Source organism: Chiloscyllium plagiosum, unplaced genomic scaffold, assembly GCF_037043375.1.
Source record: "Chiloscyllium plagiosum isolate Xiang-an unplaced genomic scaffold, Cpla_swu_hap1 HiC_scaffold_22, whole genome shotgun sequence".
Taxonomy (NCBI): Eukaryota; Metazoa; Chordata; class Chondrichthyes; order Orectolobiformes; family Hemiscylliidae; genus Chiloscyllium; species Chiloscyllium plagiosum.
This window is the reverse complement of record NW_028270160.1, coordinates 17,313,614-17,340,974: the sequence shown is the minus strand read 5'-3', so window position 1 is coordinate 17,340,974 and position 27,361 is coordinate 17,313,614. Positions and strand designations below refer to the sequence as shown.

Here is a 27,361-nt window from a genome sequence, read left to right as displayed (position 1 = left end):
GAATGAGCCGAGGAGAGAGGGACCTTTCGTAGTGACTAAGGCATCACCTACCGCCATCCAAATGGAAGGACGACATGTATGGTACCACCTTAATCATTGTACTAAAGCTCACCCACCAGCACAAACTAACTCTAACACTGAGGTAAGTGGAGCTGAGGCCGAGGAACTTGGACATGGGCAGGGCACACAGGAGGCTAGTACCCGTCAGCAGGGTTCCGAACAAGGTAGAGGTGAAGTTCTTGGGGATACTGATCATTCCAGAAATGATCATGATGGAGATGTGGAGCATAATTCTCCTGCAGCGGGGATGGGGAAAACATGGGGGATGCCCAAGAGACCCCCTTCTCTGATGCCAGGCCTGCATACTCAGACTTGGAGACCATTAATTTGGCAGACATGGACTGGTAATGCCAGGGTCACTCAGGCTGTGAGGCAAAGATGTATTAGAAGTGCAGACCTCTCTGCCCTAACATGGGTACACGCCCGTGACAATCACTGATATCAAAGGGCAAACTATACGGCCATAATGATGGCTAGACAGGATTGTTTCTTGTATACAAAGGCAACCCCTCATACTATGTTGTCCCTATGCCTTATAACTCGACCACCTGAACTCAATGGCGTTTGCCGCATTCTAGCCAATCTCTCAACCCAGATGATTCATCAACTTACAGGCAATCCCATTGCCCGTTTTGGTGCCTCCTACTTCAGGCCTCTATGTTCTATCAGCAGGATGATGTGGGCAGGCAGCAACTCCAAAGGTGGTGTGGCTATAGTATCCCGTGGTCCACCAGTAAGCCTAATTACACGTTCCCTATGGCTGCTTTCAGGATACAGGAAGGGTTGAATTTTGAATGCTTTAAGCGAAATGGCTCCACATCAGTAGGCTATTTTAAGGGTCTTTGCAGGAATACGATGGAACGCGAGGTGGACACCACATTTGGGGCTGTTTTAAATTCTCAACACGTCCCACTGGCAGATACTTGGTGGCTGTGTGGGACTGATTGCTGATTGGAGTGGCAGCTCTGCCCGTGTAATGCTCCTACACAATGTAGTTATATCACCACACACACAGCTTGATGCTATGTCACAGTCAGCTTTGCGCCGAACTAAGCGACGGTATGTCCCTGATCCGACAATTCGGATTGATAGCATAGGACAGCCAAGAGGTATTCCTAATGAGTTTAAGGCCCGCAATGAGATTGCCACGGGCTGGGAAGCTCTCATCCCCAGTGATAGGGGTTAGCAAGAATGCTGAATGGATTAATTACATTTATGAAGGAGGAGAAAGTGAGGACTGCAGATGCTGGAGATCAGAGCTGAAAAATGTGTTGCTGGAAAAGCGCAGCAGGTCAGGCAGCATCCAAGGAGCAGGAGAATCAACATTTCGGCCATAATCTCTTCTTCAGGAATCAAAGAAGGGCTTATGCCCAAAATGTTGATTCTCCTGCTCCTTGGATGCTGCCTGACCTGCTGCGCTTAATTACATTTATTACAACCATTTATCAATTATACTGACAATGCCCTTATGGCCTTTGGAGAACGATTGGATGCTACTACCAAAATGACATGACAAAACAGACAGGTCTTAGATTGGATACTGGCAGATAAAGACAGGGTTTATGTGATGTTTGGGGAGCATTGCTGTACCTTTTACCTAACAACACTAGCCCTAGGGGATCTTTTACTAAAGTAATGGAAAACTAAAGAATCTAAGATGGGAGCTAATAAACAATGTGGGGTTTGGTCATCAGGCTTTTGATTGGCTGAATAATATATTTGGGTCTTGGGGAGCATGGTTTGTTAAGATTAGTCTTATTGTAGGTGCAGTTTTGCTTGTTGTCACCTTCGTCTTTTGTTGTGCTTTACCTTTTATTAAATCCTTTTTAGTTTGCGACACTACTCGGCAACTTGTGGTCATTTCAACTACCCCAGGAAGTACTTACTCCTCTGATGGAACCCCACTGGTCTACTATTATGATCTGACAACTGCCACATGCAAGGAATATGTCCACGTGGGGAAGTCAATGATAGTTCTGAAGAAAGCGCGTGTCTGAGATTGTGAGGGATCTTGGGTCTTCTGTCCTGTTCTAGTTATTGGAAGACAGGTTATTGGCCCAAAGGACCCCAGGAATGGACGAATAACCCTTTAAGTTTCAGACTCCCAAAATTATTTAGTCCGTGTTGGGACCTACATTGTTTGTATTGGGCACAAGAGGGGCTGAGCTTATTGTCTTCTTTCTCTAGGTGAGACCAGTCGGTCCCAAAGGGGGGATTATGGAAAATAAAGAACATGAAAGCATGGGAAGGATTAAAGCATGAAGACCACTGGCAATCTGTGGTCTGTGGAAGGCAGGATGAGATAAGAATAGTAGAATGCTCTTACACCAATTATCAGAGTAAGGTTAACGCTGAAAGGTCACTGTGGCGAGATGAGATAACACAAGTAGTAAAGCAAGTTTCTCTGTTAAGTGTTATTATGACAGGATTGGGACCATAAATATTTGGGACATGACATTAAAATATGTAATTAATAGTTAGTAGAGTCAGCTTGAGACAGGAGACTATTGTAATAGATGGAATAGCTAAATATCTATCATGACAGGTTAGTCTGGAATGGAAGATCACTGTAGCAGAGTTAGCAATAAATATCTAACCGTGACATTAGAATAACATTAAGTAGAATGTACAACTAAAGAGATAATGGGAACTAACATCATTGGTTTATTGCGTAGCTAGAGTGAGGTACTTTGATTAATATAGTTGGACATGCTAATAAGCTAACAGAAACATGACAAAAAAGGATATAAAAATCCACGGACTCTGAGGTTGGGGGGCATTCGAGAATCTGCTTTCTCAGTGTCACGGTTTTTTGTTTGCAAATAAAAGACCTACTTCTTGAAGAACTCTCTGCGTCTCCTGGTGATTCTCTATATTTTCTCCACAACAGGTGCAGGGCAGATAAACATATTTTTTGCTCTTCATTTTCTATTCATTTCTAAACTGAATTGATGCCATGGGCAACAACGTCATGTATTCCTTGCGTACATTAAGCTTGAATTTAAGAAATGAAGCAGGAGTCAGCTATTCATTGTCTTGAGCCTGCCCCACCATCTAAGACCATCATGGTTGGTCTGATTAGAGCATTAACTCCATTTCACTTTCCTGTCTGTTCTCCCAGAATCCTGAGATCAAAATTCTGTCTCACTCAGCTTTGATTATATTTAATGATTTAGTCCCCATTGCTCTCTGGAGTAGAAAACTCCTAACACTAATGACCATCTGAGAAAATAAATTTCTTCTTGTCACAGTCTTAAATGGGAGACCATTAATTTTTAAACTGTCCTAAACTCTTTCACCAGGGAAAAAATCTCAGCATCCACCTTTTCAAGCCCATCAAAATTATGTATATTTCAATAAGATCATCTCTCATTGTTTTAAACTCCAGTGAATAAAGCCTATCCTGTTCAATCTTCCCTCATAAGACAGCTCTGTCAATCTAGTTAAGAGACACATTAGCACCACCCAATCCAATACATTCCAGCAGGTGCCTCTGGATCAGGCTCTGTGGCCAATTTCTCCTTCCCTGACTATATGAGCTACCATTTCTCTGGCTAGGAATTACTAATGCAGCAAAAAGCAGAAATCAAATATAGGATATTCCGATCCCCGATGTTCCTTACTATATGCTACTCACCAGGCAAACTTGCTTTTAAAACACATAGTATGTATCCTGGAAAACTTGGTATCTGCTGCTTCCCCAGATACAACCCTATAATAAATAGCGCCACATAACACCAACGTCAAACATTTCCCCTGTAGACCAGTGTCTTATAACAGAGAATATTCTGTCATTGGGAGAATTTCCTGAGAATAAATTTAAATATATCTTTATCGGATAGGCAGAATAGAAAAGGGAGAGGGGAGGCTCTGATAGTAAAAAATGACAAGAACATTAAGGAGAAAGGATATTGGTTCAGAAAATCAGGAAGCAGAATCAGTGTGGGTGCAAATTAGCAATAGCAAGAATCAAAAAAGCTGATGAGAGTAGTCTACAAGCCTCCAACAGTAGTTGCAATAGTAGTAATACTCTGTTGAACAGAGCATTAAATAAGAAATTGTCGGCGCCTGTAGCAAAGGCAATGTAATAGCTCTGATTAACTTTTCCGATCAAATGGTGAGAGTGATCTGGAAGACACTTTTGGAATGCTTTTTGGGACAGTTTCCTGGAATACTATGTAATGGAATCACCTAGGGACAAGCTATCTTAGATCTAGTTCCGTGTAATGAGATATGTTTCATTAAGAACACCATAGTAAAAGATTCATAGGGAAAAGGGAACATAACACAATTTAATTCTATTTGCAGTTTGAAACTGACATACTTAAATTATAAGCAAGAATCATAAAATTACCCTCAATAATATAGTCTGAGGGTGAACTGGCTAAGGTTGGTTAGTCATATACACTAAAAGGTATGGCAGTGCTTAAACAGTGGGAAACATTTGAAGAAACTCAGAGTATTCATTAAAATGCATTACATTGAAAATTAAAAACTGAGTCAATGATCTGTCTGTGGCTTTCTGAGGAGGTTAAGAACTGTATTACATTAAGAGATTTATTTGTTGCAAAGAGCAGTAGGGTTTGGAGTGTTTCAGAAATTATTAAAAGGCAAATAAACATGTTGGGATAAAAGGCCAACAATAGGATATAACAGCAACCTAGCCAGGAATGTAAAAACAAAATGTGAGAGCTTTTATAAGTATATAGAAAGGAAGAGAGTGACTAAAGTATTGTTGGTTCCTTAGAAGAAGAGCGACAGGATAAATTTTCATGTGCAAGTTACTGTCCGACCCAGAGAGATGGGATCTCAACCTGTTAGAATGATTACAGTGACTAGACATAGGACAAATCCAACTGGGTCAAAGGTACTGAAAGGGAATGATTATCACCTCCATGGTTTGGACTAATACAGTCAACATCACTCCACAAGAAGGACAAGGAAACAATTTCACTGCATCACCTCATAAACAAAGGTTGTAGATGTTATTAAATAGTACAAACCATCAACATCAGACTTTAACAATTTCAACAAAGTTTGTCAACTGTGCAAGCAATCTACTCTAATCTCACTATTCTCAGTTATAAATTTGCAGTCAGTAAACTGATACAGCTGAATTACTGTGATAATTATGGCTTCTTCAACCCTACTCCTCTACCTGTCAGTGAACCTTGTCTGTTTGTTATTTGCTGATTCACTACCAAATTTTAAATGCTACTAATAATGATCCTAAAGTTAACAATTGTTTCTGATTAAAGGTAATTTCATAGATGGTGCCTGATCTGCTGAAGTTTTGTAGCATTTTATAGTTTTTATTAACAGTTGCTAACTTGTGACTTTGTTCTTTAATGGTTTAGCAAAGAAGGTTAATTCTGGTAGTTTGTGTGCATCTTAAAATGGAGGTTAACAGTGTAAATGATAATAGACCTGAACACGTTCAATAATATTTAGACTGTTTTCAATTAGATGTGGACTGCAAGTTGAAATCCAGATCATTTCCTGGAATAGGAATTAAGGTGAGGGTTTTTGTCTGGTACAAAATCTTAATAAATTTATTGTCAGGGTGTTGAATGCAGTGCTCAAACTATAGCTGGAATAAAGGAAGCAAGTCCCAATGATTAGAAACAGAGCTCATATTACAAGAAAAGAAATGGAAAACTGCAAATACAAATTAGTAGCGAATTCCTGACTGAGACAGCAGTCCTGGGTCCTCTTCCTACCTGTGAGATCTCCAAGAAGATCAAATCTAGTCAGCCAAGTGGCTCCATGTGATTTGTCATCTCCAGTCTGGCTTGCCAATATCAGGCAATTCACCATTTTCTTTGACATGTGAAATGCAAGAGAACATCCCATAATTTCATCTTTTACCTCTGTTGGACAAAAAAAAAGGGAATAAGGTAAAACATTACAATGTCAAAGCAGGGAGACAATGCATGAGCTGGCTTTGAGACAACACAATACTCAAAAAAGAAATCAACAATACGACACTGGTGCAGGTTAAATTAAGGTTGACATGTTACAGTGTATTTAACCCCCATGCTGTACCTGTCTTGGGTGAATCTGAAAGGGCAGTATGGAGGGAGTTTTTCTCATTATCTACTATGGGAAAACTTATCACTAGATCAACAAGCAACTTGTTTTCTTAGGGACTGTCTTTGACAATCCAAAGATAATTGGGAACAACAAAAACTTAGCCTTTGTAAATAAGATGATTGTGGATCATTTGGGGGCTCAGCTGACAAATGGCATGCGTCTGTGGAATGGTTACCTGTATATCCGAGGACTTTAAACTGCTTGGAGGGTTTAGCATTCAAAATGAACATATGTCCATCAGAGCATCCAGCCAAAAGGTACTGACCCCCGTGGTCATATCTAAAAGATCACAAATAACATTAACAGAAGATTGGAAGCTGTACCTTTCATTGCACAGTACTGAAGAGCAATATTTTTACAGGTCCACTGTATACTACAAAAGTCTGAGATTTCTTTAAAATCACCGAAGCTTTTAAATTATTTATAAACAATGGGTTGAAGATTTGAACAATCCAGGATGACCAGATAAAACAATTTGGTCTTGTTCCTCTCAAATTCCAGGCTTCTCAATACAGGGTTGAATTTCTCTGAAGTAATCCAGTGTTTTGGACCCAACAACTTTCTCTGGAAATGCTGATATTGTTGATATAGCAGCCATTTTACACCATTAATAAACAAAAACAGAGTTAATCTTCTTGTTAATTGTGGGAACAATGTCGGGCAGGAAGAAACTTTCTTTCAGTTCTTTGAATTTGTACATATGGACAACGAAGATTAGGGAAAATCTCTCTGGTCCATCCAAACATGATGCCACTTTGTGCAGCAGTATTTAAACTCCTATCCAGTCAGGTGATTTATTGGGTTTAGCTATAAAAATGTTAAAAGCCCCAGGCTGATTGGAGAAGAAAGTAATTGAAAAAAATTCCTCTTTTATCAAAACGAGTCCTGGAAATCACACTGGCACTGTTACCGGGGTGATCACACCAACACTCCTCCACCCTGCCCCCAACCAGAAACAGGACCAGCACTGACTTGAAGGAATTCAGTAAATCTGTATTAACTGCTCAGAGTCAGCAGCCTGTAAAGAGGTTCACTATTCACTGAGTAAAGAATCACCTCCTGATATCTAACCTAGATACAATCTTGTGCAACTTAAGATTGTGACTCCCTGCTCCCCCAAACCCAATTATTGAAACAAATCTTCACACAAATGCAATGTACTCCCTTCATTATCTTATGGGATCCCCCCATACAAATGTGCCTCTGTAAAGTGTCTTGTCATTCTCCTCTGTACTCTCTCCAAAGCCTTAATATGTCTGAGGAGAGGAAACTGGCTACAGTATTTTTAAGTGACGTCTGATTAAGGATGTTAATTTGTTTTCTTCTTGCTATTGTTTGTCTGTGTAAAGAGATACCTCTTGGTTAAACCCTTTACGCTCCTTTTCTTGTGTGCACTTTAGAGTCTGTTTCAGAAATAAAAGGATCTAGAAAATGGTGATTTTCTATGCTTGCCACAGGGGGCAAGAAGAGCAAGTGGAACACATGGGTGAGCATGCCAGGAACAAAAGACAAAGGCAAAGTATAACGTAGGTAAAGGAGCGATTGATACAACTAGCTGGTGTAAATGTTAGCTGTGAAAGGGAGAAAATGTGTCCATTGTCTTGATAGCAAAGCTAACATAACACAAACAAGGTGGGAGAAGGTGGGGAATGTAAGAAAAATGGACTACTCTGAAGTTGGGGAACTCAATATTGAATCCTAAGAGCTATAAAGTGCCTAAGTGGTAAATGAGGTGTTGTTCCTCCAGCTTGCATGGAGATTTGCACCACAATGTTAGAGGGTTAGCAGTGAAGCAACAACATGTCCTTTCAACGAATGTCCTCTCTGCATGTCAGATGAACATATTAAATATCATGGCCTGATGGGAGGGAAGTTGAAGTTTTCCTGGTTTCCTTTTGTTACTGCTCTCAACCAAAACTACTGAAAATAAATGAGCAACTTAGAAAACTCAAGATAGAGAAGTGAAAAATATTGTCTTCTGACTGTCCTGAGATAATCAGAAAGGTTTCATACAAATATCATGTTTGCTTCCTACTTACTCTAGACATTGTATTGATATATTGTGGAGATGGATTTGGTAAACCAGGTGAGGGGTCTCCACCTTTGCCAGATTTATGAAATAGATGTGACCAGTTTCAGTGCCCAGAGCAACATAATTGGAGGAAGGACAGCTCGCCATAACTTTAATCTGAAAAAAGAAGGAAATGTCATAAATTTTCACTCATCAATGTGTTAATGTATACATAATTTTTATTTAGCACTACAACTTCCTGGGGTTTTAATCTAATCTCCAGCATGCCCCCACCCCAGTGAAACCAGGATAGTTAACATGGAGCAGTCATGATTTGGAGATGCCGGTGGTGTTGGAACTGGGGTGTACAAAGTTAAAAATCACACAACACCAGATTATAGTCCAACAGGTTTAATTGGAAGCACTAGCTTTCGGAGCGCCGCTCCTTCATCAGGTGGTTGTCAACCACCTGATGAAGGAGTGATGCTCCGAATGCTAGTGCTTCCAATTAAACCTGTTGGACTATAATCTGGTGTTGTGTGATTTTTAACATGGAGCAGGGCATTTACTGACTTAATTGCTGCCCTGATCTGGCTGAGTGCAGTTTTAATTCTTAGTCGGTAATAAATTGTAAAAACAGCTGAGGGAAGAGCTCCCTTTTTGATTGAGGACAGAGAACACATATGTAAGAGGAGGTAATAGAGGGGGTGATGACCGCAGGCATAACCAGAACAGGAGACAAGGCTTCCTGTGTGGGGCTGAACAATAGTAGGAAGAAGAATGGCAGGGTAAATATTTGTTTAAATAGAAATTGACATGTCAGTATGACAGGAAGTTGAGACAATGGGAGAAACTAAGATAATTAGTTAGTACTCTAATGATTCTTTAAACTTGTAAAACTTTTAACTTGGTAAGTTTTAAGTAAATTGAAGTCCAAGTAAGTCTTAGGTTTTATATCTGAGGAGTCTAGTTAGCAGTTCAATATGTTGAGACATGGCAAGACAACACAGTTCTAGTCCTCGATAACCACCTACTCAGGAAGTGGAGGAGTTCAACTTCAAATTTCAGAGTTTGACCAGGATTCCAAAACCGAGTTGACAGATAGATAAAAAGCATGTTTCTACAGGTGGTGAGCTTGCGACTTAAGTGGACGCAGGCAGCGAAGAAATGTGTAACCTATAGGCAGCCAAGAAAGACCAGACTGATAACGCAGAAGTCCCTTGTACTTATCTTGTTCTCCAGCCAATATCAATTCTGAATAACTATAGGGGAAATAGTTCCTTTGAGGAATAGGGTGTCTGGGCATGGATGGTGGGGTAGACAGAAGATCAGAGTAGCAATAACGATAGAAGATTCAATAGTCACAGAAGAAGAAAGGGCTTTTGTGGCTGCACATATGAATCCAGAATGGTCTATGGCTTCCCTCATGTCACTTAACTGTTGCAAAGGAATGTGTGGTTCATATCTGAAACAAATGGATTGGAATTTATGCTGCCCCTTACCAGGAAGTTTGAAGGTGGCAAGGGTGGGAAGATCACAAAATTGTGGTCTGCTCAATGCCATTGGACCCAACATGAACAGTTTTAAATTTTAAAGAGGATGGTGGAGACAGCAGATCATTAGAAAGCTGCTCTGACCTGAATGGTATCTGGCTTCCCTGTGTTGTTGAAGCTTCACCATTCCAGGCAAATGGGGAGTATTCCATCGCACTCCTGACTTGTGCCTTGTAGGTAGAACAGGCTTTCAGGAATCGTGAGTTACTTGCTGCCAAGTTCCTAGCCTTTGACCCGATCTTGTAGCCACAATATTGATATCATTAGTCCAGTTCAGATTTTGGTCAATAGTAAATCTCAAGATGATAAATTTTATCATTGCAGATTGCTATCAGGGGCTACTGCAGGGATGTTGCTGGTTGTGGGTGCAGAGTGGGTACAGGGTTGGGTTCTGCTGCAATGCTCATATGCTGAGCATAATGGGGGAATACTCCCAAACGTCACACTATGACCTTAGGCCAAGCAGGTGGAACACCAAAGTTTTCCAACCAATGTGGAACTTCACAGTGCAAAAGGACACCATTGAGCCCATCAAACCTGTCCTAGCTGAGTCAAAAAGCTATCCAGTTAAACACCTCCCCACTGTCCAGACACTGCTTTAATTATTTTGAGGAGAAATAAGAAAACAGGACTAGAGAAACAGGATAGTTTACCTTTACTGGAAGGACAAGCGTACTGATGAGTTTCCCATCTGCAACTGACCACACCTGCACAGCACCTAATATTCTTGCTGACTGCAATGAAACACATAATCAAAATAGACATAATCACTAGAACAAGAAGTAGCACATTACATAGTACTCCTCAGACAATTTCATGCAATTTTATCCCCAACTCTGAATACTTGTTTAACCACTTGCACATTGTCTGATGAGTGTATCCCTGTGCTATATCTGTCCTGGGAGTGTTTGATGAGGTCAGAGTAATTGGAACTTCGCTCTGTATCAAATCCCATATTCTTTGGGGATGGTGATTTTAAAGCCCCTACAATTTACAGTTCTGTTTGTACTTGATTTTCACAGGCTGGCAATTTTAAAAAGCCTAAGGTCTCTGTCTAAGACACAAAGGACGCTCATTAACAGATATATATAGGTCCGCTGAGATGCCATGCAGTCCTGAATGATATTTTAACCACTGTTTGAGTGGACTGCCTATGGTACAGATCTCCTCAGTGAAATCCATCAGGAAGGAAGCAGTACTTCTAAGTGTCCTTGGGGTGAGGAGAAACCAGAGTATTATACTGCCTATCTTCATTTGCTGTAACCTTCCCAAACATCCCACCATACTCCCACCTCTTCAAACCCACAGGCTACACACTCTTCAATCTTCACCTTGCCAGCCTTTGAACTGATGTAAGTGTGGCTTGGCAGATAAAGTGGCCTGGGCTCAAACTGCTGGAGTCCACTCTTACACCTCTCTCTTGTACATCAATGACATTATATGTGCAGTTTACTGCCCCGACTGTACAAGAGAGACCTCATCTGCAGTATTGTAAGCAGTTTTGGTCCCCTATTGAAGGAAAGATATATTTTCATTGGAGGCAGTTCAGAGAAAGTTTACGAGCACCATTCCTAGTATGAAGGGATTGCATTTTGAGTAAAGGCTAAACAGTTTGGAGTTTGCATGAATTAGAGGTGATTTCATTGAAACATACAGGATTCTTAAGGAGCTTGACAGGGTAAATGCTGACAGAATGTTTTCCCTCGTGGGTGAGTCCAGAACCAGGCAATATTGTCTCGGATTTTAAAGGGATGCCAATTTAAGACTGAGATTGGGAGGAATTTCTTCTCTCTGAGAGTCTTTGGAACTCTTTGCCACAGATAGTTGTGGGACAGAATCCTTGTCTGTATTTAAGCTTGAGATAGATAGATCTTGATCGGTAGAGGTATCCAAGGTTACAGGGAAAACACAGGAAAGTGGATGTGAGAAATGTTGGATCAACCATGATCATAGGATAATGGAATATGCTCGAGGGACCAACTGGCTACTCCCATTCCTATTCGCATGGTCTTTTGATCTTAAAGTTTCCTTCTCTCCCCACCAATCCTGTTAATATCCTTATTTTCGACATTGCAATTAATGCAGTGTCAATCACCTATCTTATCCCTGTCGAGATTGTGTTGCTGGAAAAGCACAGCAGGTCAGGCAGCATCCTAGGAGCAGGTGAATCGACTTTTCAGGCATAAGCCTTCATCAGGAATGAGGCTTATGGGCCGAGGGCTGAGAGATAAATGGGAGGGTGAGTGTGGTTGGGGGAGGTAGCTGAGAAAGGAACAGGTGGATGAAAGTGAGGGAGAAGGTGATAGATTGGGGGGGGGGGGGGGGGGGGGTGGAGCAGATAGATTGGAAAGGTGATGGTCAGGTCATAAGGGCGGTGCCTAGTTGGAGGCTTAAGACTGGGATAATATGGGAGGGGAAATGAGGAAGCTGTTGAAATCCACATTTATCCCGTGTAGTTGTGGGGTCCCAAGGCGGAATATGAGGCGTTCTTCCTCCAGGCTTCGGGTGGTGACGGTTTGGTGGTGGAGGAGGCCCAGCATCTGCATGTCCTTGACGGAGTGGGAAGGGGAGTTGAGATGTTCAGCCAAGGGGCAGTGGGGTTGGTAGGTGCGGGTGTCCCAGAGAGGTTCTCTGAAATGATCCACAAGAAGGTGTCCTGTCTCCCTGATGTGCAAGGTGCAACGGATACAGTAGGATGATATTGGTAGAGGTACAGGTAAATTTCTAATGGATGTGGAAGGATCCCTTGGGGCCTTGGATAGAGGTGAGGGGAGTGGTGTGGCACAGGTTTTGCACTTCCTGCGGTGGCAGGGAAAGGTGCCAGGAGTAGGGTGTGGGCCGGTGGGGGGTGTGGACCTGAAGAGGGAGTCACAGAGGGAATGGTCTCTCCAGAAGGCTGAGGGGTGGGGAAGGAAATATAAGTTCGGTGGTGGGGTCCGTTTTGAGGTGGCGGAAGTGGCAGAGGATGATGCTACGTATACGGAGGTTAGTGAGGTGGCAGATAAGGACCGGGGGGGAGTTTCTGTCCTTGTTGCATTGGGAGGGGCAGTGCATGAAGTGGAGGAGATGCACTGGAGGGCATCATCAACCACTGGGAAGGGATGTTGTGATCTTGGAAGAAGGAGGCCATCTAGGACTTTCTAAGGTGGAATTGGTCATTCTGGGAACAGATGTGGCAGAGGCTGAGGAATTGGGAATAAGGAATGGCATTTTTACAGGAAGTAGGGTGGGAGGAGGTGTAGTCTAGGTACCTGTGGGAGTCAGTGGGTTTGTAGTAGATGTCTGTGGTTAGTTGGTCACCGGAGACAATGATGGAGAGGTCCAGGAAGGGGAGGGAGATGTCTGAGATGGTCCAGGTGAACTTGAAATTGGGGTGGAAGGTGTTGGTAAAGTTGATGAACTGTTCAACATTCTCATGGGAGTACGAGGTGGCACTCATACAGTCATTGATTTAGTGGAGGAACAGGTGGGGGGGTGGTGCCGGTGTAACTGCAGATGATGGACTATTCCATGTACCTGACAAAGAGGCAGGCATAGCTGGGTCCCATGAGGGTGTTCATGGCTACCCTTTTTGTCTGGAGGAAGTGGGAGTATTGGAAGGAGACGTTGTTGAGGGTGAGGACCAGTTCAGCCAGGCGGATGAGGGTGTCAGTGGAAGGATACTGGTTGGGACCTGGGGTGGGGCTGGAGCTGGAGGTGGGGACGGAGACAGTCATTTGAGTGGGCATGATTATAGGGTCAGGGATGATGTCACCAATGGAAGTGACACTCACAAAGGGGTGGAAGTGGGGCTAACAGCAGTGTCCACAGGTGCAAAAGTGACATCACACGTGACAACGGCGCTGTTTCAGTCTGGTTCTCGATGGTGATGTCACTGCTGGCAGAAGTGATGTCAGCGATAGAGTCTTCAGTGTCCAGGTGAGTGGTGTCTTTAGGGGCAGAAGTGGCTGGGGTGGCGACAACTGTGGGGGTGGAAGTGGCATGCACAGCAGGTATTGTCACTGTGCCGGGTGGTGAATCTAGCGGTGGTGGTGGATCCTGTGGGGGTCGGGGCAACGGTGGTCTTCCCAGTAGTTGCAGAGGTAGTTGAGTGGATGGCGATCGCGAAGGTAGTATGGTCAGCAGTGGCTGCAGTCTGTGAGGCAGCGGCGGGGGGAGAAGTGACATCATCATTCGCCCTGGTGGTCGTGGAAGGATCAGCCAAGTGGCTAATGGTGTCCAAACAGTTCCAGAGGCCAGGAGAAGGTTCTGGAATGTTCGAGGAAACCCATGTATTGGAGTAAGTACATGAACGTTTGCTTAACTTATATTCTTTTATGTCCAATAGAAAAAAATGTTTGTTGAGCACATGAATTCTTCTGAGGATGTAGAAACACAGAGGTCCATCCCTGTGTCTTATCCCTGTCAATCAATGACCATGAGCAGCTATTCACAATGGCAGGATGGCCACTGTTCCCTTGCCCATTTACATTTTAAGGTTACTTTTCATTTCTTCAATTACAAAGATTTCTTACTTCCAAAACACTGCATTGTTAATGAGGTGGTGCAGCACCTAATAAATCTTTTGCTTACATTTATAGCAGACTAGTTACTACTGTAACACAATTAAATGAGGTCTAATGCTACACAGTAAATACTAAATATGGAATAGTAAAGGACTCAGTTTTAAAGGTCCTCCAATTTCCAAAATTCTGGTGACCAGAACTGTAAGCAACACTCCAGCTGAGGACAAACTAGTTCCAGTATAATCTCCCAGTTCCCATATTCTCTATCTTGGTTAAAGAAACATTGAAATGATCTAATACAGTAACAGGGAGTTGACGTTTTTAGTTTTGTTACTTTTAATCTTACCACACAGTATTGTTTCCCTGTCCCCAGCAGAGCTGCTGATACGTAGTCCCCACTGTGTATGTCTAAGACTGTGGTCACCTTGTCTGGCTCTGATGGCTTGTAAATATGCATTGAACCCTGAGAGGAAAAGGAAAACAAAATGTACTTTTCCCTTGTATTCCAAAACCTAAAATGGTTAAATCATCATTACCAGAGCTCACCATAACCAGCCTCTCTGTTTGCCATTATTCACGAACTGGTACTGTTTTTTCACTTCATAACTCTAAATCATTATGGCAACAATTTACATTTACAGAGCAGTGAAGGCGGGGAGGACAGACAAGAGGGATTTGGGACAGGACGGGGAGGAAAGATGTGGAAGGCATGCAGTGGATGGTGTTATGGACTAGGCCAGACCACTTAAAACATTCTCAAGCAGGCAGCACAGACCATAACTTTGCAATTTGTTTTGGTTAATGTATAGTGAAAATTACCTGGATTAAGTTAGTGAGGTTGACTACCAGGTTTTAAAACAGACAAAAGTTTATTCACAAAATTACATAATGAAACACAAAGAACAGAATAAAGAATCCCTACAGAACTCAGTCTATCCAAACTAGACTTAATTATGCTGTTCCGAATATACACAACAGTCCCAATAAGCAAACACTATTGAAACACAGTTGAAAAATGGAACAGATGCTTACAGGTTGAAATTAGAAGGGCAGAGAGAGAGAGTGAGAGAGAGAGAGAGACAAAGAGCTTGTTTCCACACAGCTCACTGTTGAACTCCCAAATAGTTCTGGACTGAACTAAACTGCTCAGCTCGAGAGTTGACCACTCCCCCTTTCATTATACAGATCACGTCTAAAACATGACCACTATGGCCTGAAGTCTCATTTGTTTACATATAAATAAAAATGCCTCTCAATACCCTTTAATCTCTGTACCAAACCAGTCTAATTGGCACCGAGAGCAGTTTATTACCCCTCTGAAAAAAACCAAAGACATAGTATCCTTGAGAAAAGGAACAGCTTTTAGAAAAAAGAAACTAGTTTTGTGACAATAGATATAGAGGGATGAGGAGAGTGAGATGCTGAGGAAGACAGGGAATGGGAGGAGATAGGAAGGTGTTGGATGAGGGGAAGAGTGGGTCAAGGAATGCAGGTGGGGGAAGGACAAGGGAGATGGAGGAGAAAGGGTGATGACATGGGGAAGAGTGAGGAGAAGGCGAGCATGGGGTTGGAAAAGGGTTAAGGGAGGATGTAATGAAAAGGGGAAGAAGGGATATACTGAGAGGAGATTGGGTTGCGGAAAAGATGGGGATGGAAGAGATGATGAAGGGTGTAGAAGGAAAAGTGGGAAACGACAATATTAAAAACTTAAATGAGGGCAATTACATAAAGATGAGGAGCGAACAGGAGTGGACTGTGAAAGGAATTCAGCAGAAAAGACAGTTGAGGAAAATTGGCAGATATTTAAGAAAATAGCCCAGGTCTCACAACAAAAGATATATTCCAGTTAGGAAGAAGGAAGTAGGTAAACTGACCATGGTTAACAAAGGAAGTTGAAGATAGTGTCAAATTGAAAGAAAAAAAGACGTTATTTGAAAAAAAAGGTAAACCGGAAGATTAGGAAAGTTTTAAAATACAACAAAAGATGACCCAAAAATAATAAAGTTCAAAATCACACAACACCAGGTTGTAGTCCAACAGGTTTATTTGGGTAAAAGCTTGTACTTTGAAACAAACCTGTTGGCCTCTAACTGGAGGTTGTGTGATTTTCAACTTTGTCCACCCCTAACCAAGACTGGCGCCTCCACATCAAAAATAATAAAGAAAATAAACCATGAGAACAAAATGGCATGTAGTATAAGAATAGACAGTAAGAGCTTTTTAAACAAATGCAAAGAAAGAGAGAGGTCAAAGAGAGTGAGATTGGGAAAATAATATTGGGGAACCAGGAAATGGCAGAGGAATTGAATAAAGTATTTTCATTGGTTTCATGGTAGAGGACACTATTGGTATTCCAAACATTCTAACTAATGAAAAGACTAAGGCAGGGGGGTGGGTGATCATTGGTGAGGAAATAAATACAATAGCTATCACTAGAGAAAAACTACTAGGGAAACTAATGGGGATAGGTTCCCTGAATTTAATAGTTGGCATTCTAGGGCTTTAAAGGGAATAGCTACAGAGGCAGTGGATGCACTGGCAGCAATCTTCCAAGAATCCTTAGGTTCTAGAAAAGTCTCAAAGGATTGGAAAACTGCTAATACGACACATTTGTTCAAACAGGGAAGGAGATATAAAAAAACAGTAACTATAGGGCAGTCAACTAGTACAGAGGATGGGGAAAAAGATAATAGGCAGGGTCTGGTAGGGGGCTGACAGAATGGTAAAGGAAGTAGGAGAAGGGGTAGGGGTTGCAGGGAGGAGGTGTAGTGGGAAGTGCAGGGCATTAGTTAATAATTCAGCACAATAGAAGGTCATTTGGCCCAACAACCAGCTTCACATCAACAGTGCTTCAGTTCAAAAGTCACTCCTGCTGCAGTGTGGTAGCCCACAGCATCATAGTCCACATGGAGTGATGTGGAAAGAGGGAAATAATTGAACTCTTTGTTTCCTTTGTATATTAGGAGTGCAGGGCTGGAGTTCAAGTTGCTGGCATCACTGTGAACTTCATCAAGAAGAAGAAAGTAAAACTGAACTAATCAAAACATAACATAATAGATCGCAAGTTACAGGTCAGTATTAACCAAAAAAATTATGTTCTCTTTTGAAATCAAGTAGGAAGAAAATGCTAAAAGGTTATATTTGTAATGCACAAATCTTTAATAATATGTGAGAGTAATCCAGCTGGTGTGTGTTTGCAGTCTGAGAGCTCAGCATAGCCTGAAATGATCGATTTTACCGTTTCTGTAGCAACAAGCAGTGATTCAAAATCTACTGAGAATGCGATATTCCTAATTGGCGTTCCTACTGAAAAGCATTCCTCAATCTCCACTTTATGGGGTGTCACCTTGATACAGTAGAGAATTCCATCCTGGGAAATAAATAGCAGTCAGTTAGCAACATACAGACACAGGTTTCATGGATGTTTCACACATGCACAGGCACAGAAATACATTCAGGTATATTCATAATTTCACGTAAGACTAATAAATATAAGAAACAATATATATAAGAAACTATGCACATGATCAATGACACTCATGCACACATGCCAACCCAGTCCCCAAAAAATAACTTGAATCAACCCAATCATAAATGCAAAATTTAACCCTTCCCTGATATTGAATGTAGTGGGCACAGTTCATTTTGGACTGTCTTTTGCTGCCTTTTGTTCTTGATAAATTATATTATTCAGAAACAAGTACCAATCCTGCTGTATATAGTCCCTTTTTGTTGAGCGCGAGGGTTTTCACTGCACATGGCTTTAGCTCTGGATAGACACTCATAGTAAGATTGGATGACATATTTTTCAAACTGCCTAGACAAAAGGAACAATTACACAAGATTATGTTAATTAGCATAGTGGGATAATAAAAGCTGCTCCTAAATTGCAAAGTAAGCCCAATATGTGCACAGAGAAAGACTATTCACCCAATAACATATCTCCATCTGAATTCCAGGTGAGACATTAAACAGAAATCCTTGCTGGTCCCAGTGACTTAGACAGACTTGAAAAACACAGATTGCTATTTGGAGTATTTCTTAATGGTGCAAACAATTTTCTCTCAATTAACACCCCGAAAAGAACTAGTTGACTGATTATGCATCTCATTTCAGATTGTGGGACCTGGCTCAGCACAATATGGTTATCATATTTTGTCAAACAATAAATAATGCATTTCAAACATTGCGTGCCATACCTGTTAGCTATGAGAGCCTCATTGTAAATACATTGCTGTATCTATGATTGAAACAGCAAACTGTCTATTCACGGATGTAAACAGAGCAGCTGTCTATTCCCAGAATGTCCTGCTTTAGTTTAGATTTTCACCTTGACCATTTTTCATTATTCCAGAGTGTTAGAATGTTTACTTTCAACCAGGTGCAGGTGATGACCCAAGGTTGTTTGACAAATACCTCAGCACTACCTCAAAGAAAGTATTTTTAGATGAATTGAACATACTTAGATCCCTCAACTGTCAGGTCTTCCTGCTGTCTGAACGTAAAAATAAGAAAGAGGTGTGGACCAAGCCCCTTAAGCTGATTTAACTGAGCATGGCATCAAGGAGCCCAAGCAAAAAAAACTGGAGTCAGTTGGAATCAGGGGATTGGTTGGAGTTATACCTGACACAAAGAAAGATGGTTGATGTGGGAGGTCAATCATCTGGCTCCATGACATATTTTCAAAAGTTTCTCAGGACTGATATTTTCTGATTGACCTGTTCAGAGATGTAATGACACACCTCTGGAGTAGTTGAGACTTGAACACTAGGGACACAATCACTGTGCCACAAGAAGTCTTAAGTTCCTCATGATTGTGTCCTAGGCCTGACCATCTTCAGCAGCTTCATAAATGACCTTCTTTCCATCATTAGGTCAAACGTGGGGATATTTGCCAATGATTGGACAATGCTCAGCACCATTCATGACTCCTCAGATACAGAAGCAGTCCATATTTGAATGCAGCAAGACCTGAACAATATCCAGGCTTGGACAAAAAAAGTGGCAAATAAATTCATGACACACAAATGCCAGGCAATGAGAAAACAAAAGAGAATTTAACTATTGCCCCTTGGCATTTGAGTAAAACAAAGGACTCTTGATGCTGGAGATCTGAAACAAAAACAGAAATTGCTGCCAAAACTCAGCAGGCCTGGCATCCTGTGTGGGAAGAAAGCAGAGTTACCTTTTCAAGTCTGGTGACTCTTCAGAACTGTTAGTAGCTAGGAAAAAATGGCATTTAAACCAAAGTTGCAGAATGGGGTTAGGGGAGAGGTGAGCAGGTAGGTGGAGATGGAACACAGAATACCTATGCTCTATCTACAAAAATGTTTCCTGGGCAACATTTCTGTAGTGTCTTAAATGTAATGTGTTTCTCCTGGCTGGAGAATTTAGAACACAAATATCTAGCCACAAGATATCTTTTTATTCACTCAAGGGATGTTGGTGTCATTGGCTGGGTCCCTATATATTGCCCAGCCTTGGTTGCCCTTGAGAAGGTAGTGGTGAGTCACCTTCTTGAACCGCTGCAGTCCATATACTGTAAGTAGACCCACAATGCCAGTGGGGAGAGAATTCCTGTTATGACATAGATTGCTTTTAGCACAGTCACCCATTCCCACATACTCCTTAGCCTATAATCACATTATATGGATTGCATTCAGTACAGGTAACCCATTTTCTCACTCTCAGCCTTGATTATTTCTTAGTCAGCTTTTCTTTGGTCCTAGTCTGCTATTCTTTATCTCCTTGTTTCTCTACCCTTTCATCTCTCTGTCTCTGTTTCTCTCTCTGGGCTCCATCTCCACCTATCCACTCACATCTCCCCTTGACCCACATCCCTTCACTTCAGCTTCAGTATAAATGCTAACTTTTCCTAGTTACTAACAGATCATTGAGTCATAGAGATGTACAACATGGAAACAGACCCTTCAGTCCAACTTGTCTATGCCAACCAGATATCCCAACCCAATCTAGTCCCACCTGCCAGCACCCGGCCCATATCCCTCCAAACCCCTCCTATTCATATACCCATCCAAATGCCTTTTAACTGTTGCAATTGTACTTGCTCCAGCACATCCTCTGGCAGCTCATTCCATACACGTACTACCCTCTGTGTGAAAAAGTTGCTCCTTAGGTCTCTTTTATATCTTTCCCCTCTCACCCTAAACCTATGCCCTCAAGTTCTGGACTCCCCCACCTCAGGGAAAAAACTTTGTCTATTTATCCTATCCTTGCCCCTCGTGATTTTATAAACCTCTGTAAGGTCACTCCTCAGCCTCCGACACTCCAGGGAAAACAGCCTTGGACTATTCAACCTCTCTCTTTAGCTCAAATCCTCCAACCCTGGCAAAATCCTTGTAAATCTTTTCTGAACCCTTTCAAGTTTCACAACATCTTTCCGATAGGAAGGAGACCAGAATTGCACAGTATATCCCAACAGTGGCCTAATCAATGTCCTGTACAGCCGCAACATGACCTCCCAGTTCCTGTACTCAATACTCTGACCATTAAAGGAAAGCATACCAAATGCCTTCTTCACTATCCTATCTACCTGCGACTCCACTTTCAAGGAACTATGAACCTGTACTCCAAGGTCTCTTTGTTCAGCAACACACCCTCAGACCTCATCATTAACTGTATAAGTCCTGCTAAGATTTGCTTTCCCAAAATGCAGGACGTCACATTTATCTAAATTAAACTCCATCTGCCACTTCTCAGCCCATTGGCCCATCTGATCAAGATCCCGTTCTAATCTGAAGTAACCTTCTAAGCTGTCCACTACACCAAATCATTTATATAAATAATGAAAAGTAGTGGATCCAGTAGTGGATCCTTGTGGCACTCCACTGGTCACAGGCCCCTAGCCTGAAAAACAACCCTCCACCACCACCCTCTGTCTTCTACCTTTAAGCCAGTTTTGTACCCAAATGGCTAGTTCTCCCTGTATTCCATGAGATCTATCTTGCTCATAGAGTCATACAGCAGAGAAACAGGTCCTTTTGCCCAACTCATCCATGCTCACCTCATTTCTTAAAGTGAACTACTCCCATTTGTCTGCGTTTGGTCCATATTCCTCTAAAACTTTCCTATTCACGTACCTGTCCAATGTCTTTTAAATGTTGTAATTGTACCCACATTTACCACTTATTCTGGCGACTCTGACTTGTGATAAAACATTTTTCTCTTTGTAAATTTTGCCATGAGGGACAGGTAATATGGAATGGTCCAACTGTTTGGAGCATTCTGTAGTGACAAGGCCAATCATCCTTCACAACACCAGGGACATGTAGAACCTCAGTATGTGGTGGCATTTGGTGTTTACATACTAAAGGACTATGCACACCTTGATACAGGCACATACAAAGGTGGCCATCAGAATGAGAATGGCATTGGGCAAATCCTTTCCCCTTTATCCAGAGCTTTGAACATATATCTTTGACCTCCAGATTAGAGGAAGTTGGCTGCTAAGGGGACTGCTAAGGCACACTCTGTTTTCTTTCCACAGATGGTGCTAGAACTGCTGAATTCTGTTTTCATCCCTTGACATTCAATGGTGTTACCATCACTGAATATCCCACTATCAACATCCTGGGAGTTACCACCAAACAGAAAGGCTCAAGTCAGGAGTATGATGGCATACTCCCCAATTGCCTGGTCGAGTGCAACTCCAACAATACTCAAGTAGCTTGACACCATCCAGGGCAAAGCAGGCTTCTTGATAGGCACCACATCCACAAATATCCACTACCCCCATCACCAACTCTCAGTAGTAGTAGTTTGTACCACATAGAAGGTTACTGCAGAAATTCACCAAAACTCCTTTGACAGCATTTCACAAACACTTGGTCACTTCTATCTAAAAGGAGAAGGACAGCAGATACATAGGAACACCAAACGTTTCCCTCCAATCCACTCACTATCCTGAGCATTCCTTCAGTGTCATTAGATCAAGATCCTGGAATTCTCTCCCCACTGGCATTGTGTGTCTACTTACAGTATCTGGACTGCAACGGTTCAAGAAGGTGGCTCACCACTACTTTCTCAAGGGGAAATAAGACTGGCCAATATACAGGGACTCAGCCAATGACACCCACATCCCAAGAGTGGTTACAAAGATATCCTGTGACTAGGTATTTGTGTTCTAGATTCTCCAGCCAAGACCCTACAGGATGTTATATGAGATCACTTCTCAGTGTTCAGATCTCCAGGATCTAATCTAATGATCCTTCAGTGTATCATCTGTAAAGCAAGTATATTCTTTGTTAAATATGAAGTCCAAAACTGCACACAGTATTCAGGGTATAATCTCCGCAAAATCCTACACAAGTGCAGCAAGATTTCTTTGTTCTTGTACACCAAGCCCTTTGCAATAATTACTTTCTAATTACTTTCTGTACTTGCATGCTAATTTTGTGTACTTAATATGTTCTCTGAACATTAACAGTTAAAAGATTCATGTATATTAAGTTTTGTTTTCCTATTCTTATGATCAAGTGGATAATTCACAATTTCCCACATTCTATTCCATTTACCAACTATCAGATGCAAGATTCACTTCAAAGCTCATTCTCCTTATCTCCTCATTCAAAGTCAAAATCTCAGTTTCAGACAATACTTAGACTAAACTTCTTACCTGTGGACAACTGTTCATTAAACGGAGTAGCCAATACAACAGCTCTATGTAACTCAGCATCTACCAGTAAAAGTTGTCCTGTGTTACAGCCCACGTACAAATCAGAGATTGGGGTCCAGCAGACAGATATGGGCTGAACCAAAGTTTTCTTTAGTTCCCTTGGCTTCAGGAAAGGGGAAATGTAAAAGAGAAAAGATATGTATTGTATATATTACATATAATGAGATACTTCCATTACATGTAAACTGACTCATGCTTTGTGATGAAAACCAAATATCCGATATGTTTTTTTTCTCAGAAGCATGTACTGCAGCACATTATATTCTGAATAAAAGGATATATTTTAAGATTACATCTGAGGTTAGGTGAGTGATAGAATGAATATTGGGATTGGGATTAGGTTTGAGATTTAAGTTACAGTTCAGTCTAGGGAATAGGCTTGGGTTTGGGGTTAGGATCAGGTTAGCATTGGAAATGGACCACAGCAGAACAGGAAGAGGTCTCCTCACCAAGCAGCTGAGGCATCTGTCTGTTCAATATCATCTCCCTCCCAATCTCACTTCCTGCTCTTTATTTCCATCCTGCTTCTCACTGCCCACTGAGGAGCTATATCCCAGCCCTTGTTTCTAATCCCCCTACATCATTGTCTGTAAATATGCATCCAAGAACCCAACTCCCCGACCTTTCCCTCTTTCTCCTCCCCCATGTCACTGAACTATCCTGTACCCTCTGCAATCCTGGAATTTTGCTCTTCTGGAAGCAGCCACAACCTCCTCCTCCCTGATGCTGCTAAGTATACAGCTACCAGTTTCTGACTGGCTAGTACCTTTCAGAAGAGTGGGTCATCCATCCTCAGGGTCTTGATTCCAGGGAAATGTCCACCCACCTACCTGCAGCCTTGCCACTGCCTGATTAGCTTGTATTTTTTTTAGCAGGCCTTCCATGGGAAAGGCTCTATAGGCAGAAGGCAAGAATCCTTAATGTCTCAAGAAGATTCTGCTCAAAGGCAGAGAAACCTTTGTGGTGTAGAGCATTGGCAACTGTATATCCTCCGAAGCACACTCCACTCACCACACATCATGTCTCAAAATACACATATATGTGATCTCAAAGTATTATTCAACACTCAGTTGGTATCAAACTGGGCATGTTCTTGGTTGCTGTGCCTTAGGGATTGTTCAGCTTAGAGCAGTTGCTACGTTTATGACTCTTACTAGGCTGAGAGTACCTGGGCACTGGGTGTCAGAGACAGCACATCGGCTTGGGAAAGGAAAAACAGCTAGTTTCCAAGCTCTGTTTAAAAGGAGATAACATTTGCTCAAAAATATGCATCAGGAAAGAGCTGTGAGGTTATGGTAAAAGCTGTGTGGCAAGTTTGATTAATTAGATTGCTCTTTGAAAGAGCTGATACAGGAATGATAGGTCAACTGTGCTGTGAGGTTCTATTAACATTGAACAATGTGTGGCTCGCGTTGAGCTCTGATGCACAAGATATTGAACAAACATCCATTGCAACTTACCACAAATGTATTGGCCAAGTCTCCCACAAGACCTGCCTGGGCTGATATTAACATCTTTGGGCCATAGTAAGTTAAAGCACTGCTGTCAGGACCAATCCCAACATCCTCTGAAACTACTGGAGTTCCATCTTCTGCAGGGAGCTTTACATCTCTGCAGAGAAAAATAGCAAACTTTTGGAGACTGAGCTACCCTGATCTACTCAACATCTTTTCACATTGATAACTATCTTCAATCTATCTAATTAAATGTTAATTTAGCTTTTACTTCTCTTCAAGTGCTTTTATTTTGTTTTAACATATTACAGTTTAGTTGCATTATCATTATCTGCAGTATCGTCAAACCAGGTTCTTTTCAGATTGTACAAGTTACACTTCTTCTACTACTGCCAATGGCAGAGACCTGGGTCTATGTGCGAAATCAACATCTGTCTAGGAAAAGCTACCAGCTGAATCACAGGAACTCTTGCACTGACTTCCAGGGGAAAATATATATGGAGTTCATTTCGACATAATGTTTCCAGTGGGAACTATTATGAACCAGACCAGACCCCCTTAAAATATTTTAAGAAGGTAGCGTAGACCTTAACATTTTCTTATTTTAAAGGTAGATGTGAATTGGGTGTTCCAGATGTGATGCAACTGGTAAAACCATGTGATGTTGAGCAAAACACAATATTTAGACACTATAGTTAAAATACAAACAAAAGAAAGAGGAATTTAGAATAACTTACTATTGGAAAACTTATCCAATTAATAGATATAGTACCTACTACTAATTAACTGTTTCAATATAGCAATATCCCATAAACACACCTCTTGGCAAAAAGGTAAATTCAGACACAGATTCTCATGTACCATTCAACATTAAAAAGAGATTTCAGAGAAGGTCACAGTTGGAAATCATTTACTGAAGTTCCAACTCTTCTGGGACCCAAACAGTTTGTGACTGCTACAGCTAAAAATACTAAAAGACTGATCTGGGAGAACTGGCCACTACCCTTCCATTGTTACATCTTTTTAAGAAAAAACACAAAGGCCTCCTAAATGATTGACTTAGGCCGGATCCAGTCGACACTGTGGCACTGCTGCCTTTACAACCTCTCTTCAAAAAACCCAGGACAAAATAACCTTTATAAAATGATAGCACATCACAGAACAGATGGAATCAGATTGGGTTGTGTAGAAGGAGTAAAACAGGCATGCAACCTGATGAGGTTCCGACTTGTGCGGGGGAGTTGTGATAAAGTTATTGGAAAGTTTCAGCTCGAATAGTGGGATTAAGGATCTCTGTGGAACAGTGAGTGAACAATTGCATCCTGCCCTTCAGGTAGAGCACAGGTAAAATGGCCAGAGTGGTTTCTTGATGAGCTGTGAATTTCTAAACTATTTTGATGGTTCTGCACTTACTGTGTATTGGATTGCTCAATATTTTGTCCATTTTTCCTCAACAAATTTTCTTCAATACACCATCTTAGTTGATAAATTGAAATTCTTCCCTCAGCATTTTCAAGGCACTTTAATAGTAGTTTAACTAAGTACTGGTTTGTAGCTTTGGCTTATTAAGTTAAAACTTCTGGCCATTATCTACCAGCATACCTCCTGTGTCACTAGAACCTACAAACAAAGAGAGACAAAGCAGCCCTCTAACCTGGACCACAAAGTTGTGACGCCTTGTGCATTGCAATAAAGATACCCACCTCCCCCCCCCACCTGGCTTCATGCCATCTCACTGGGGAGGCAAAAAAGATAAACTCACTGACCAATCAGAAACATCAAAAATACTTTTGGGAATGTGATTCGGTCTATCAGGTTCGAGCCAAATCCAGTTCTTGGTCCATTGCCATGTAGATTAAAACATTTTTAAACATTTATCCAAGAATTCTTAAATGCCAATGAGAGTTGATACATCTATTAACCTTTCAGGCAGTAATGTCCAGACTTTACTCCACTTTCTGAATGAAAAACATTCTCAATTACACTTTAATGCCTTTACCAATTAGTTTGTCCATTAGTCCTCATTGTTGATCTCTCTGCTAATGGAATTAAGTCCTTCATATCCATTCCAGGACCTCCTGGAATTTTGTACACATTTGTCAAATCTCCCTTCAGCACAGCTTACCAAAGTCAACTGACTTAGTGAAAAGAATAAAACAGAAAGTGGTAGAGAAGCTCAGCAGGTCTGGCTGCATCCAACTCTGAAAAAGAGTTATATTGGACTTGACTCTGTTTCTCTCTTCACAGATAATTCCAGACCTGCTTTTATTTGTGGAAAGACTATCCAGCAAAGGTTTTAAGAAGAAATAAGAGACAGATTTTATGCCTTAACTGTTGGACAAATAAACTGGAAAACTGTTGGAAAAGTGCTGAAGGTTGTCTAGCAACAGCTTCTGAATGAATGTAGCTTTCATCAGTGAACACTGGATGTAGCAGTTGTGGCAGCTCTGCAATAGCTTGTGAGGGGAAGCAGTGCTATCTCAATGTCAGTAAAAAGCAAATCCTTAATATAAAACCAACTAAAATGCTTTCCCTTTTAGTTAAGACTTTAAATAATAATAAAGTTTTAATCATCAGGACTCCTGTTTCCCATCTAAATCAGAGTTATGGTCCAAAGATCTTTCATCATTCTGTAACTCAGCATTCAGATTTCTTCAACAGCATATCAAAGGAATTGCGAGAAGTCAACTCATTCTATCTTTGAACTTTTAAGATAACTTTTCACCTTTTCCTACAGGGTCGCTTTTCTTTTTTGCATATTTTTTAAACCGGATGATACCTTGGCAAAGATGTGTTGTCTTGCCTGTGTGTGCGTAGCAGGGTAGATTAAGAGAATACATTTTAAATCAATATAGTAGTTTTGTTAATAATCCATTTAGCCAATTGTTTAAGGAATAGTTTTGTTGTTAATAAACAAGTTACTTTTGAGTTTATTGGAGAAACCTGATTAATGTGTCTTTTGCTCTAGATAATAATAATAAAGAAAATCT

At 41.4% G+C, this 27,361-nt stretch overlaps 1 protein-coding gene across 6 annotated transcripts in view; it reads right to left on the bottom strand.

Moving 5' to 3' along the window:
* cfap43 (cilia and flagella associated protein 43) overlaps positions 1-27,361 on the bottom strand; it is a 145,623-nt gene that overhangs the window by 98,807 nt on the left and 19,455 nt on the right. For all 6 annotated transcript variants that reach the window (XM_043712886.2, XM_087998806.1, XM_087998804.1 and 3 more), the window contains 9 exons: positions 24,378-24,528; positions 22,858-23,020; positions 17,927-18,039; positions 17,461-17,592; positions 14,569-14,685; positions 10,371-10,451; positions 8,193-8,341; positions 6,329-6,432; positions 5,781-5,930 (listed from right to left, as the gene is read on the bottom strand). In XM_043712886.2, the coding sequence (XP_043568821.2) occupies positions 5,781-5,930; positions 6,329-6,432; positions 8,193-8,341; positions 10,371-10,451; positions 14,569-14,685; positions 17,461-17,592; positions 17,927-18,039; positions 22,858-23,020; positions 24,378-24,528 (1,160 nt within the window). The remainder of the gene's footprint in view (positions 1-5,780; positions 5,931-6,328; positions 6,433-8,192; positions 8,342-10,370; positions 10,452-14,568; positions 14,686-17,460; positions 17,593-17,926; positions 18,040-22,857; positions 23,021-24,377; positions 24,529-27,361) is intronic.